The 12,001-nt window shown below is 67.0% G+C and overlaps 2 protein-coding genes across 4 annotated transcripts; one reads left to right on the top strand and one right to left on the bottom strand.

Moving 5' to 3' along the window:
• The first annotated feature begins 87 nt into the window (after positions 1-87).
• On the top strand, positions 88-9,552 carry RDH5 (retinol dehydrogenase 5). Of its 3 annotated transcripts, XM_085562821.1 has the most exons (5): positions 88-1,088; positions 3,143-3,452; positions 4,487-4,745; positions 5,964-6,127; positions 8,793-9,552. In XM_085562821.1, exons 2-5 carry the CDS (start codon positions 3,146-3,148, stop codon positions 9,014-9,016), a joined length of 954 nt encoding a protein of 317 aa, XP_085418947.1. In that variant the 5' UTR covers positions 88-1,088; positions 3,143-3,145; the 3' UTR covers positions 9,017-9,552. The 3 variants fall into 3 exon arrangements, with proteins under 3 accessions (XP_085418947.1, XP_085418946.1, XP_085418945.1); XM_085562820.1 differs by lacking the exon at positions 8,793-9,552 and having other exon boundaries at positions 5,964-6,453; XM_085562819.1 differs by lacking the exons at positions 88-1,088; positions 8,793-9,552 and having other exon boundaries at positions 3,036-3,452; positions 5,964-6,453.
• On the bottom strand, positions 4,687-6,183 carry LOC146764998 (uncharacterized). Its single transcript, XM_085562834.1, has 2 exons — positions 5,393-6,183; positions 4,687-5,340 (listed from the first exon to the last, which is right to left on the bottom strand). Exons 1-2 carry the CDS (start codon positions 5,716-5,718, stop codon positions 4,698-4,700), a joined length of 969 nt encoding a protein of 322 aa, XP_085418960.1. The 5' UTR covers positions 5,719-6,183; the 3' UTR covers positions 4,687-4,697.
• Positions 9,553-12,001: the final 2,449 nt, after the last annotated feature.

Here is a 12,001-nt window from a genome sequence, read left to right as displayed (position 1 = left end):
GATCTCCCCCATTGGTGGGGGGGTCAGAGCCGATTTTGGGGTGATCTCCCCCATTGGTGGGGGGGTCAGAGCCCATTTTAGGGTGATTTCCCCCATTGGGGGGGGGGTCAGAGCCCATTTTGGGGTGATTTTCCCTCATTGTGGGGGTCAGGGACCATTTTGGGGTGATTTCCCCCATTGTGGGGGGGTCAGGGACCATTTTGGGGTGATTTTCCCTCATTGGGGAGGTCAGGGACCATTTTGGGGTGATTTTCCCTCATTGGGGGGGGTCAGGGTCCATTTTAGGGTGATTTCCCCCATTGTGGGGGGGTCAGGGATCATTTTGGGGTGATTTTCCCCCATTGGGGGGGTCAGGGATCATTTTGGGGTGATTTTCTCCCATTGTGGGGGGGTCAGAGCCCATTTTGGGGTGATTTTCTCCCATTGTGGGGGGGTCAGAGCCCATTTTGGGGTGATTTTCTCCCATTGGGGGGGTCAGGGACCATTTTGGGGTGATTTTCCCCCATTGGGGGGGTCAGGGACCATTTTGGGGTGATTTTCCCTCATTGTGGGGGGGTCGGGGACCATTTTGGGGTGATTTTCCCCCACTGGGGGGGGGTCAGAGCCGATTTTGGGGTGATCTCCCCCATTGGTGGGGGGATCAGAGCCCATTTTAGGGTGATTTCCCCCATTGGGGGGGGGTCAGAGCCCATTTTGGGGTGAATCCCCCAAATCCGGGGCCTGACCGGGCTTTCATTCCCTGGGGGGGGTCTCAGCCCCCCAAGTCCAAGCTCTGCCCCCATCTCCCAGCCCTGGGAGGGGGTCCGGGGGTGGGGGTCTCCTCCAGGGTGGGGGTCCCCCACAATGCCGGGGGTCCCAAAATCTGCCCAAACCCCCCCTCCCCCCCCCCGGAGCGTTTGGGGAGGGGTCTGGGGGGGGCGGGTTTTGCCCCCGGGCGCTTTGGCCGTGCCAGGCGCGGGGAGGAGCGAGCGTGGCCCCCCCCCCCAAAATCCCCCCGACCCCTCCCCTGCTCCCCACGCCCCCCCCCCGAGCTCACACGGCCCCGAGGCCGCGGCCGGAGCAGCGCCCGCAGCCCCCCGACCCCCGAGGTAGGTGGGGACCCCCCCCCAGGGACGTGGGGACCCCCCCTCTGCACCCCCCGAGGGACGTGGGGACCCCCGGGGGATGCGGGGACCCCCTTTCCCCCCCCCCCAGATAGACGTGGGGACCCCCCTCAATGGGGGTCCTGACACCCCAAACCCCCCCAGGATGGGGGTCCTGAGACCCCAAATCTCCCGGATCGGGATCCTGACACCCCAAACCCTTCAGTGGGGGTCCTGACACCTCAAATATCCTCATTGGGGGGGGGGTCCTGACACCCCAAATCTCCTTAATGGGGGCCCTGAGACCCCAAATCTCCTTAATGGGGGTCCTGAACCCCAAACCCCCCAGGATGGGGGTCCTGACACCCCAAAACCCCGGGATGGGGGTCCCGGAGGGGGTCCCGGGGCCCTGCCGGGGGGCACACCCCCCTTCCTCCCTCCCTGGGGGAGCAGCCGGGTCGGGGGTCCCAAGGGTTCCGGGGGTCCTGCCCAGGGCCGGGGGTCCCGCCGGGGCTCCCGCCCAGGGCTGGGGGTCCCGGGGGTCCTGCCCAGGGCCGGGGGTCCCGGGGGTTCCGGGGGTCCCGCCCAGGGCCGGGGGTCCCGAGGGGTCCCGGGGGTCCCGTCGGGGGTCGCGGCTGCCGCTGGAGGGGGGACGCGGCCCCGAGAGGACCCCCCGGCCCCCCCCCCGCCCGGCCGGTGACGCACGGCCCCGGTAATCCCGGCTTGGCCCGGCACGGCCCGGCCCGAGCGGCGGCGGCGGCGGGGCCGGGGGGGTCCCAGGAGGGGCTTTGGGGTGCCCCCCACCCACCCCGAGAGAGCAGAGACCCCCAAAGGTGGGGACAGCGGAGGCGGAGCTGGCCGGGGTCAGTCCCGGGTGACCGGGGGGGGTCAGTCCCGAGTGGCCGGAGCTGGCCGGGGTCAGTCCCGAGTGGCCGGGGGGGGTCAGTCCCGAGTGACCGGAGCCGGCCGGGGTCAGTCCCGGGTGGCCGGAGCTGGCTGGGGTCAGTCCCGGGTGACCGGGGGGTCAGTCCCGAGTGACCGGAGCTGGCCGGGGTCAGTCCCGAGTGGCCGGAGCGGGGCCGGGGGGTCAGTCCCGAGTGACCGGAGCTGGCCCGGGTCAGTCCCGAGTGGCCGGGGGGTCAGTCCCGGGTGGCCGGAGCTGGCCGGGGTCAGTCCCGAGTGGCCGGAGCGGGGCCGGGGGGTCAGTCCCGAGTGACCGGAGCTGGCCCGGGTCAGTCCCGAGTGGCCGGGGGGTCAGTCCCGGGTGGCCGGAGCTGGCCCGGGTCAGTCCCGAGTGGCCGGGGGGTCAGTCCCGGGTGGCCGGAGCTGGCTGGGGTCAGTCCCGGGTGACCGGGGGGTCAGTCCCGAGTGACCGGAGCTGGGCGGGGTCAGTCCCGGGTGGCCGCTCTGCCCGCGGGGGGAGAGACCCCCGTGCTCTGGGCAGGGTGGGGGGCTGGGGGTCCCACAGGGCGGGGGTCCCACACGCCCCCCGTCCCCCCCAGGCCATGTGGCTGTACCTGGCACTGCTGGCCCTGGCAGGGTCCCACAGGATGGGGTTCTGGCAGGGTGGGGGTCCCACAGGGCGGGGGTCCCACACGCCCCCCGTCCCCCCAGGCCATGTGCCTGTACCTGGCGCTGCTGGCCCTGGCAGGGGCACACAGGGTGGGGGTCCCACAGGGCGGGGTTCACAGAGGGTGGGGGTCTCCCTGGGGGTCCTGGCGGGGGTCTGGCAGGGTGGGGGTCCCACAGGGCGGGGTTCACACAGGGTGGGGGTCCCACAGGGCGGGGGTCCCACATGCCCCCCGTCCCCCCCCAGGCCATGTGGCTGTACCTGGCACTGGCAGGGTCACACAGGGTGGGGTTCTGGCAGGGTGGGGGTCTCTCTGGGGGTCCCGGCGGGGGTCCCACACGCCCCCCGTCCCCCCAGGCCATGTGGCTGTACCTGGCGCTGCTGGCCCTGGATCACACAGGGTGGGGGTCTCTCTCTGGGTCCCGGTGGGGGTCAGGCAGGTTGGGGGTCCCACAGGGCGGGGGTCCCACACGCCCCCCGTCCCCCCCAGGCCATGTGGCTGTACCTGGCGCTGCTGGCCCTGGCCTGGGCTCTGGGCTGGCTGCTGCGGGACCGCCGCACGCTGCCCACGGTGAGCGACAAGCACGTCTTCATCACGGGCTGCGACAGCGGCTTCGGCAACCTGCTGGCCCGGCGGCTCGCCCGGCGCGGCTACCGCGTGCTGGCCGCCTGCCTGACCCCGCAGGGCGCCGAGAGCCTCCGCGGGGCCCCGAACCTCAGCACCACCCTGCTGGATGTCACCCGGACCGACAGCATCCGCCGCGCCGCCGAGTGGGTGCAGAGCCAGGTGGGCGAGAAAGGTGAGCGGGGAAATGGGGCTGGGGGCTCGGGGAGGGGGCTGGGAGAGGGGGGGAGGGTGGGAGAGAAAGGTGAGGGGGGGGGAATGGGGCTGGGGGCTTGGGGAGGGGTCTGGGGGCTTGGGGAGGGGGCTGGGAGAGGGTGCGAGGGTGGGAGAGAAAGGTGAGGGGGGGGGAAATGGGGCTGGGGGCTCGGAGAGGGGGCTGGGAGAGGGGGGGAGGGTGGGAGAGAAAGGTGAGGGGGGAAAAATGAGTCTGGGGGCTCGGGGAGGGGGCTGGGAGAGGGGGGGAGGGTGGGAGAGAAAGGTGAGGGGGGAGAAAATGGGGCTGGGGGTTTGGGGAGGGATCTGGGGGCTTGGGGAGGGGTGTGGGAAAGGGTGGGAGGGTGGGAGAGAAAGGTGAGGGGGGAAAAATGGGGCTGGGGGCTCGGGGAGGGATCTGGGGGCTTGGGGAGGGGGCTGGGAGAGGGTCGGAGAGAAAGGTGAGGGGGGGGAAAATGGGGCTGGGGGCTCGGGGAGGGGGCTGGGAGAGGGGGGGAGGGTGGGAGAGAAAGGTGAGGGGGGAGAAAATGGGGCTGGGGGCTTGGGAATGGGGCTGGTGGTTTGGGGAGGGGTCTGGGAAAGGGTGCGAGGGGAGGCAACAAAGGTGAGGGGGGAGAAAATGGATCTGGGGGCTTGGGGAGGGGTTCGGGAGAGGGTGGGAGGGGACAAGGAGGAAAGGGGGGGACAGGGGGGACATGGAGTCCCTGAGGAGGGGCTGAGGGGACACGGGGGGACAGGGAGACATGGGGGTCCCGGTTTGGGGGTCCCGGGGGTCCCAGTTCGGGGGTCTCAGTTTGGGGGTCCCGGTTTGGGGGTCCCAGGGGTCCCGGGGGTCCCATTTCGGGGGTCCCGCCCCCAGGGCTGTTCAGGCTGGTGAACAACGCCGGCGTGGCCAGCCCCGGGACAGTTTGGGGGTCCCAGTTTGGGGGTCCCGGGGGTCACTGGGATCCCAGTTTGGGGGTCCCGGGGGTCCCATTTTGGGGGTCCCGCCCCCAGGGCTGTTCGGGCTGGTGAACAACGCCGGCGTGGCCAGCCCCATGGGCCCCACGGAGTGGATGGACATGGAGGATTTCCGCCGCGTCCTGGCCGTCAACGCGCTGGGCGCCATCGAGGTGACGCTGCGGCTGCTGCCGCTGCTGAAGCGCGCCCGGGGCCGCGTGGTCAACACGTCCAGCGTGCTGGGCCGCGTGGCGGCCAACGGCGGCGGCTACTGCCCCTCCAAGTTCTGCATCGAGGCCTTCTCGGACAGCCTGCGGTGCGTGCCCGCCAGCGGGGCTGAGCGTGATGGGCACAGCTGGAGGGCACCTGGGTACAGCCGGAGGGCACCTGGGTACAGCTGGGTACAATCCGGGTACACCTGGGTACAGCCTGAGAGCACCTGGGTACACCTGGGTACAGCCGGAGGGCACCTGGGTACAGCTGGGTACACCTGGGTACAGCTGGGTACACCTGGGTACAGCTGGGTACACCTGGGTACACCTGGGTACAGCCTGAGAGCACCTGGGTACAGCTGGGTACAACCTGGGTACAGCCTGAGGGCACCTGGGTACAGCTGGGTACACCTGGGTACAGCTGGGGACAACCCGGTTACACCTGGGTACAGCCTGAGAGCACCTGAGTACAGCTGGGTACAGCCGGAGGGCACCTGGGTACACCTGGGTACACCTGGGTACACCTGGGTACAGCTGGGGACAACCCGGTTACACCTGGGTACAGCCTGAGAGCACCTGAGTACAGCTGGGTACAGCCGGAGGGCACCTGGGTACAGCCTGAGAGCACCTGAGTACAGCTGGGTACAGCCGGAGGGCACCTGGGTACAGCTGGGTACACCTGGGTACAGCTGGGTACACCTGGGTACAGCTGGGGACAACCCGGTTACACCTGGGTACAGCCTGAGAGCACCTGAGTACAGCTGGGCACAGCCGGAGGGAACCTGGGTACACCCTGAGAACACCTGAGCTCACTTGGGCACACCTTGACCCCTCTGCCCACCCCCTGACCCCTCTGACCACCCCCTGACCCCTCTGACCACCCCGTGACCCCTCTGACCACCCCCTGACCCCTCTGCCCACCCCCTGACCCCTCTGACCACCCTGTGACCCCTCTGACCACCCCCTGACCCCTCTGACCACCCTGTGACCCCTGTGACCCCCCAGGAGGGACATGTGGCACTTCGGGGTCAAGGTCACCGTGGTGGAGCCGAGGTTCTTCAGGAACCCCCTGACCATGGCCTGACCCCTCCGGCCACCCCCTGACCCTGTGACCCCCCTGTGACCCCTGTGACCCCCCTGTGACCCCTCTGACCACCCTGTGACCCCTGTGACCCCCCAGGAGGGACATGTGGCACTTCGGGGTCAAGGTCACCGTGGTGGAGCCGAGGTTCTTCAGGAACCCCCTGACCATGGCCTGACCCCTCCGGCCACCCCCTGACCCTGTGACCCCTGTGACCCCCCGTGACCCCTGTGACCCCCAGGAGGGACATGTGGCACTTCGGGGTCAAGGTCAGCGTGGTGGAGCCAGGCTTCTTCAAGACCAACGCCACGGACGTGGCGGCGCTGGAGGCGGCGCTGCGGCAGCGCTGGGAGCGCCTGGAGCCGGCCACGCGCAGCAGCTACGGGGAGCACTTCCTGCCCCAGTGTGAGCGGGCCGGGGGGCACCGGGGACCCCGCGGGCATCCCCCGGGGGGCGGCGGGTCAGCCCTGCCTCAGTTTCCCTCTTTGGGGCAGCCCCTGGGGGGTGGTGGGTCAGCCCTGCCTCAGTTTCCCTCTTTGGAGCATCCCCCGGGGGGCGGCGGGTCAGCCCTGCCTCAGTTTCCCTCTTTGGGGCAGCCCCTGGGGGGTGGTGGGTCAGCCCTGCCTCAGTTTCCCCGTGCCTCAGTTTCCCCCTTTGGGGCATCCCCCGGGGGGTGGCGTGTCAGCCCTGCCTCAGTTTCCCTCTTTGGAGTATCCCCTGGGGGGTGGTGACTCAGCCCTGCCTCAGTTTCCCTCTTTGGGGCAGCCCCTGGGGGGGAGTGGGTCAGCCCTGCCTCAGTTTCCCCGTGCCTCAGTTTCCCCCTTTGGAGTATCCCCTGGGGGGTGGCGGGTCAGCCCTGCCTCAGTTTCCCCCTTTGGAGCATCCCCCGGGGGGCGGCGGGTCAGCCCTGCCTCAGTTTCCCCGTGCCTCAGTTTCCCTCTTTGGAGTATCCCCCGGGGGGTGGTGACTTAGCCCTGCCTCAGTTTCCCTCTTTGGAGTATCCCCCGGGGGGTGGTGACTTAGCCCTGCCTCAGTTTCCCTCTTTGGAGTATCCCCCGGGGGGTGGTGGGTCAGCCCTGCCTCAGTTTCCCCGTGCCTCAGTTTCCCTGCCTCAGTTTCCCCACCCCGATTCCTGTGCCTCAGTTTCCCCGTGCCTCAGTTTCCCTGCCTCAGTTTCCCCACCCCGATTCCCGTGCCTCAGTTTCCCCGTGCCTCAGTTTCCCTGCCTCAGTTTCCCCACCCCGATCCCCGTGCCCCGGTCCCGTGCCTCAGTTTCCCCATCCCGATTCCTGTGCCTTAGTTTCCCCATACCCCGGTCCCGTGCCTCAGTTTCCCCACCCCAGTACCCGTGCCTCAGTTTCCCCCACCCCGATCCCCGTCCCAGTCCGTGCCTCAGTTTCCCTGTACCCCGATCCCCGTGCCCCGGTCCCGTGCCTCAGTTTTCCCCCCTGATCCCCGTCCCGGTCCGTGCCTCAGTTTCCCCGTACCCCGGTCCGTGCCTCAGTTTCCCCATACCCCGATCCCCGTCCGTGCCTCAGTTTCCCGATCCCCATACCCCAGTCCGTGCCTCAGTTTCCCCATACCCCAGTTTCCCCGCCCCGGTCCGTGCCTCAGTTTCCCCCCCCCCGATCCGCATCCCCCGGTCCGTGCCTCAGTTTCCCCGCGCCCCGGTCCGTGCCTCAGTTTCCCCCCCCCGATCCGCATCCCCCGGTCCGTGCCTCAGTTTCCCTCCGCCCCGGTCCGTGCCTCAGTTTCTCCCCCCCGATCCCCATACCCCGGTCCGTGCCTCAGTTTCCCCGCCCCGCTCCGTGCCTCAGTTTCCCCGATCCCCATCCCCCGGTCCGTGCCTCAGTTTCCCCCCCCCGATCCCCGCGCCCTGGTCCGTGCCTCAGTTTCCCCATGTCCCGGTCCGTGCCTCAGTTTCCCCGTGTCCCGGTCCGTGCCTCAGTTTCCCCCCCCCGATCCCCGCGCCCTGGTCCGTGCCTCAGTTTCCCCATGTCCCGGTCCGTGCCTCAGTTTCCCCCCCCCGATCCCCGCGCCCTGGTCCGTGCCTCAGTTTCCCCATGTCCCGGTCCGTGCCTCAGTTTCCCCGTGCCCCGGTCTGTGCCTCAGTTTCCCCCCCCGATCCCAGTCCCGGTCCGTGCCTCAGTTTCCCCATATCCCGAACCGTGCCTCAGTTTCCCTGCGCCCCGGTCCATGCCTCAGTTTCCCCCCCCCGATCCCAGTCCCGGTCCGTGCCTCAGTTTCCCCATATCCCGAACCGTGCCTCAGTTTCCCCCCCCAATCCTAGTCCCAGTCCGTGCCTCAGTTTCCCCGATCCCCGTACCTGGTCCATGCCTCAGTTTCCCCGTACCCCGAACCCTGATCCCCATACCCCGGTCCGTGCCTCAGTTTCCCCATACCCCAGTTTCCCCGCGCCGGTCCGTGCCTCAGTTTCCCCGCGCCGGTCCGTGCCTCAGTTTCCCCGCGCCGGTCCGTGCCTCAGTTTCCCCGCCCCGATCCCAGTCCCGGTCCGTGCCTCAGTTTCCCCGCCCCGGTCCGTGCCTCAGTTTCCCCGCCCCGCTCCGTGCCTCAGTTTCCCCGCGCCGGTCCGTGCCTCAGTTTCCCCGCCCCGCTCCGTGCCTCAGTTTCCCCGCGCCGGTCCGTGCCTCAGTTTCCCCATCCCCCGCTCCGTGCCTCAGTTTCCCCGCCCCGCTCCGTGCCTCAGTTTCCCCGCCCGCTCCGTGCCTCAGTTTCCCCGCGCCCCGCTCCGTGCCTCAGTTTCCCCGCGCCCCGCTCCGTGCCTCAGTTTCCCCCCCCGATCCCCGCCCCGCTCCGTGCCTCAGTTTCCCCGCCCCGCTCCATACCCCAGTTTCCCCGCCCGGTCCGTGCCTCAGTTTCCCCCCCCCGATCCCAGTCCCGGTCCGTGCCTCAGTTTCCCCGCCCCGCTCCGTGCCTCAGTTTCCCCGCCCCGCTCCGTGCCTCAGTTTCCCCCCCCGATCCCCGCCCCGCTCCGTGCCTCAGTTTCCCCGCCCCGCTCCATACCCCAGTTTCCCCGTGTCCCGGTCCGTGCCTCAGTTTCCCCCCGCAGACCTGCGCCTGCAGCGCCGCCTGCTGGCGCTGCTGTGCGACCCGGACCTGGCCAAGGTGGCGCGCTGCGTGGAGCACGCGCTGCGGGCGCGCCACCCGCGCAGCCGCTACAGCGCGGGCTGGGACGCCAAGCTGCTCTGGCTGCCCGCCTCCTACCTGCCCGCCGCGCTCGTGGACCTGGCGCTGGCCCTGCTCCTGCCCCGGCCGGCCCCGAGCGCCCGCTGAGACCCCAGACCCAATTACGGACCCCAGACCCAATTACAGACCCCAGACCCAAAATAAACCCCAGAAAAATGGGCAATAAACACCCCAAATTCGTCTGTTCTGGTTCTGATTGGGGACATTGGGGTTATGGACCTGGCGCTGGCCCTGCTCCTGCCCCGGCCGGCCCCGAGCAGCCCCTGAGACCCCAGACCCAATTACAGACCCCAGACCCAAAATAAACCCCAGAAAAATGGGGAGTGAACAGCACAAACTCACCTGTCCTGGTTCTGATTGGGGTGGGGGTTTGGGGATATTGAGGTGGGGCTTTATGGACCTGGCGCTGGCCCTGCTCCTGCCCCGGCCGGCCCCGAGCGCCCGCTGAGACCCCAGACCCAATTACAGACCCCAGACCCAAAATAAACCCCAGAAAAATGGGGAGTGAACAGCACAAACTCACCTGTCCTGGTTCTGATTGGGGTGGGGGTTTGGGGACACTGACATGGGGTTTATGGACCTGGCGCTGGCCCTGCTCCTGCCCCGGCCGGCCCCGAGCAGCCCCTGAGACCCCAGACCCAATTACAGACCCCAGACCCAAAATAAACCCCAGAAAAATGGGGAGTGAACAGCACAAACTTGTCATTGTTCTTCCTTGGGGTCAGGGTTTGGGGACATTGGGGTTCTGGACCTGGCGCTGGCCCTGATCCTGCCCCGGCCGGCCCCGAGCGCCCGCTGAGACCCCAGACCCAGCTGGGGACCCCAGACCCCATTACAGACCCCAGACCCAAAATAAACCCCCAAAATATGGGCAATAAACACCTCAAATTCGTCTGTTCTGGTTCTGATTGGGGACATTGGGGTTTGGGGACACTGACATGGGGTTTATGGACCTGGCGCTGGCCCTGCTCCTGCCCCGGCCGGCCCCGAGCGCCCGCTGAGACCCCAGACCCAATTACGGACCCCAGACCCAATTACAGACCCCAGAAAAATGGGCAATAAACACCCCAAATTCGTCTGTTCTGGTTCTGATTGGGGACATTGGGGTTCTGGACCTGGCGCTGGCCCTGATCCTGCCCCGGCCAGCCCCGAGAAGCCCCTGAGACCCCAGACTCAATTACAGACCCCAGACCCAAAATAAACCCCCAAATAAACCCCATAAAAATGGGCAATAAACACCCCAAATTCATCTGTTCTGGTTCTGATTGGGGACATTGGGGTTTGGGGACACTGACATGGGGTTTATGGACCTGGCGCTGGCCCTGCTCCTGCCCCGGCCGGCCCCGAGCGCCCGCTGAGCCCCCAGACCCAATTACAGACCCCAGACCCAAAATAAACCCCAGAAAAATGGGCAATAAACACCCCAAATTCGTCTGTTCTGGTTCTGATTGGGGACATTGGGGTTTGGGGACACTGACATGGGGTTTATGGACCTGGCGCTGGCCCTGATCCTGCCCCGGCCGGCCCCGAGCGCCCGCTGAGCCCCCAGACCCAATTACAGACCCCAGACCCAATTACAGACCCCAGACCCAAAATAAACCCCAGAAAAATGGGGAGTGAACAGCACAAACTTGTCATTGTTCTTCCTTGGGGTCAGGGTTTGGGGACATTGGGGTTCTGGACCTGGCGCTGGCCCTGATCCTGCCCCGGCCGGCCCCGAGCGCCCGCTGAGACCCCAGACCCAATTACAGACCCCAGACCCCATTACGGACCCCAGACCCAAAATAAACCCCCAAAATATGGGCAATAAACACACCAAATTCGTCTGTTCTGGTTCTGATTGGGGACATTGGGGTTCTGGACCTGGCGCTGGCCCTGCTCCTGCCCCGGCCAGCCCCGAGCAGCCCCTGAGACCCCAGACTCAATTACAGACCCCAGACCCAAAATAAACCCCCAAATAAACCCCAGAAAAATGGGCAATAAACACCCCAAATTCGTCTGTTCTGGTTCTGATTGGGGACATTGGGGTTTGGGGACACTGACATGTGGTTTATGGACCTGGCGCTGGCCCTGATCCTGCCCCGGCCGGCCCCGAGCAGCCCCTGAGACCCCAGACCCAATTACAGACCCCAGACCCAAAATAAACCCCAGAAAAATGGGGAGTGAACAGCACAAACTCACCTGTCCTGGTTCTGATTGGGGTGGGGGTTTGGGGATATTGAGGTGGGGCTTTATGGACCTGGCGCTGGCCCTGCTCCTGCCCCGGCCGGCCCCGAGCGCCCGCTGAGACCCCAGACCCAATTACAGACCCCAGACCCAAAATAAACCCCAGAAAAATGGGGAGTGAACAGCACAAACTCACCTGTCCTGGTTCTGATTGGGGTGGGGGTTTGGGGACACTGACATGGGGTTTATGGACCTGGCGCTGGCCCTGCTCCTGCCCCGGCCGGCCCCGAGCGGCCCCTGAGACCCCAGACCCAATTACAGACCCCAGACCCAAAATAAACCCCAGAAAAATGGGGAGTGAACAGCACAAACTTGTCATTGTTCTTCCTTGGGGTCAGGGTTTGGGGACATTGGGGTTCTGGACCTGGCGCTGGCCCTGATCCTGCCCCGGCCGGCCCCGAGCGCCCGCTGAGACCCCAGACCCAGCTGGAGACCCCAGACCCCATTACAGACCCCAGACCCAAAATAAACCCCCAAAATATGGGCAATAAACACCTCAAATTCGTCTGTTCTGGTTCTGATTGGGGACATTGGGGTTCTGGACCTGGCGCTGGCCTTGATCCTGCCCCGGCCGGCCCCGAGCGCCCGCTGAGACCCCAGACCCAGCTGGAGACCCCAGACCCCATTGCGGACCCCAGACCCAAAATAAACCCCCAAATAAACCCCAGAAAAATGGGGAGTGAACAGCACAAACTCACCTGTCCTGGTTCTGATTGGGGACATTGGGGTTTGGGGACACTGACATGGGCTTTATGGACCTGGCGCTGGCCCTGATCCTGCCCCGGCCGGCCCCGAGCGGCCCGCTGAGACCCCAGACCCAATTACAGACCCCAGACCCAATTACAG

This window comes from Lonchura striata, chromosome 29 (genome assembly GCF_050655825.1).
Source record: "Lonchura striata isolate lonStrDom1 chromosome 29, ASM5065582v1, whole genome shotgun sequence".
NCBI lineage: Eukaryota > Metazoa > Chordata > Aves > Passeriformes > Estrildidae > Lonchura > Lonchura striata.
This window is presented reverse-complemented; position numbering and strand designations above follow the sequence as displayed.

Coding starts and splice junctions, on each gene's coding strand:
- RDH5 (XM_085562820.1), top strand. CDS start 3,146: ATGTGGCTGTACCTGGCGCTGCTGGCCCTGGCCTGGGCTCTGGGCTGG. Junction 3,453..4,486: donor GAGCCAGGTGGGCGAGAAAG/GTGAGCGGGGAA, acceptor TCCCGCCCCCAG/GGCTGTTCGGGCTGGTGAAC. Junction 4,746..5,963: donor GCCTTCTCGGACAGCCTGCG/GTGCGTGCCCGC, acceptor TGTGACCCCCAG/GAGGGACATGTGGCACTTCG.
- LOC146764998 (XM_085562834.1), bottom strand. CDS start 5,718: ATGGTCAGGGGGTTCCTGAAGAACCTCGGCTCCACCACGGTGACCTTG. Junction 5,341..5,392: donor CTGTGCCCAGCTGTACTCAG/GTGCTCTCAGGC, acceptor AGCTGTACCCAG/GTGTACCCAGCTGTACCCAG.